General features: G+C 35.7%; 1 protein-coding gene across 1 annotated transcript; it reads left to right on the top strand.

Annotated features, from left to right (window-relative positions):
- The first annotated feature begins 472 nt into the window (after positions 1–472).
- On the top strand, positions 473–945 carry LOC119037759 (60S ribosomal protein L23a). The gene is given in 2 exon segments (XM_037130045.2): positions 473–848; positions 851–945. Coding segments are annotated over 2 exon segments (471 nt in total).
- Positions 946–2,249: the final 1,304 nt, after the last annotated feature.

Below are 2,249 nucleotides of genomic sequence, written 5' to 3'. Positions count from 1 at the left end.
TGCAATGGAAAAGGAATTGTCTCTTCAACAAGGGATGCTGAGACAGCTAGATATCCAAATGCAAAGGAATGAAGATTGACCCCATCTCACATCATATGCAAAAATTAACTTAAAGTAAATCAAAGACTTAAACATAAGAGCTAAAACATTTTTTAAAACCCAGAGTTTTTCATTATATTTATGACCTTAAATTATGTGATGGTTTCTTAAATATGACACCAAAATCACAGCAAGAAAAGAAAAACAGATAAATTAGATTTCATCAAAATTAAAACATTTTGTATATTAGAGGACACTAACAAGAGAGTAAAAGTACAACCTATAGAATGAGATAAAATACTTGAAAATCATATATTGGATAAGGGTATAGTATTCAGTATATATAAAGAAGTATTACAATTCAATAACTAACAGACAATTGATTCAATTAAAAATGTACAAAAGAGGAGTCTAGGAAACACTTTTCACAAAGATGGCACCCAAAGAAAAGAAGGAAGCCCCTGCTCCCCCCAAAGCTGAAGCTAAAGCAAAGGCTTTGAAGGCAGAGAAAGCAGTACTAAAAGGCATCCACAACCATACACAAAAAATGAAGATCCACACAATACTCACCTTCTAGAGGCCTAAGACACTGCAGCTCCGAAGGCAGCCTAAATATCCTCGGAAGAGCAGCCCATAGAGAAACAAGGGTGAGCAGTATGCCATCATAAAGTTCCATGTGAGTACTGAGTCAGCCATGAAGAAGATAGAAGACAACAATACACTTGTGTTCATTGTGGATGTCAAGGCCAATAAGCATCAGACCAAATAGGCTGTGAAAAAGCTGTATGACACTGATGTGGCCAAGGTCAACATCTGATCAGGACTGATGGGGAGAAGAAGGCATATGTTCAACTGGCTCCAGACTATGATGCTTTGGATGTTGCCAACAAAATTGGGATCATCTAAATGAGTCCAGCTGGCTAATTCTAAATATAAAAATGTTATATTATTGAAAATGTGCAAACAATTTAAATAAACATCTCTCAAAAAAAGATACACATTGGCCAACAGCACATGAAATGATGTTAACATCACTAACCATTAGGGAAATTCAAATAAAAACCCATATAAGATACCACTTTATACCCACTAGGGTGGCTCTAATGTAATAGATGGACAATAACAAGTGTTGACAAGGATGTGGAAAAATTGGGGCCATTGTACACTATTAGTTGGAATATAAAATTGTGTAGCTACTGTGGAAATGTTTTTTGGTTCCTCAAAATATTAAACATAAAATTACCATATGACCCAGCAATTCTACTCCTAAGTATGTGCCCAAAATAACTGAAGACAGGTATTCAAACAAATACATGTACACAAGTATTTAGAGCAGCATTATTAGTAATAGCCAAACAGTGGAAACAAAACAAATGTTCATCACCTAATGAATGGATAGAATAAAATGCAATTGCTATGGACTAAATGTTTATGTCCCTCTAAAACCTATATGTTCTAGCCTTAATAATTTCCAATGTGATGGTATTTGGAAGTGAGGCTTTCAGGATGTAGTTTGGTTTTGATGAGGTCATGACGGTGGAGCCCCCAGCAAGAGAATTAGTGCCTTTTATAAGGAAAGACCAGAGAGTGTGCCCTCTCTCTCCCTCTCCATCTTCTTCTCCCTCATCCCTCACTTCCTTCCTTTCTCCCTCTCTTTCACCCTACCACTGCCTACCCTGTAAGAACACAGAAAGAAAGCAGGTGCTGGCCAACCAGGAATAGGGTCTTCATCAGACATAGAATCTGCTACCATCTTAATATTGGAAATCCAAACCTCAAGACTGAAAAATCAGTATTTATTATTTAAGCCACCCAATCTATGCTATTCTGCTATAACAGCCTAAACTGGACAAGACAAGATATATGGATATAGATAAATGTAGATAGATAGATAGATAGATAGATAGATAGATAGATAGATAGATAGATAGATGAGAGATAGATAGATAGATAGATAGATATAGATCTACTTATATAAATAGATCTGTAGGTATATAGATCTATTTATCTAAATCTATCTATCTACATCTATCTAAATTTCAACAGGGGCTATGGTAATTAGCAAGATGAAGAGCAATCTCCCTAAGGAAGAACCTTAAAGAATACTTCATTGTTTTGGGTTAATAGGGATATAAAAGGACAAAGCTAGGTGGAATTCAATCCAGAAACTAGTTATCCATGAATATCTATAACCCTTCCCCTTTGGGGAT

This window comes from Artibeus jamaicensis, unplaced genomic scaffold, assembly GCF_021234435.1.
Source record: "Artibeus jamaicensis isolate MK-2021 breed Jamaican fruit bat unplaced genomic scaffold, CSHL_Jam_final scaffold_461, whole genome shotgun sequence".
Taxonomy (NCBI): domain Eukaryota; kingdom Metazoa; phylum Chordata; class Mammalia; order Chiroptera; family Phyllostomidae; genus Artibeus; species Artibeus jamaicensis.
The sequence above is the reverse complement of the archived record's forward strand: the minus strand, read 5'-3'. Positions and strand labels throughout refer to the sequence as shown.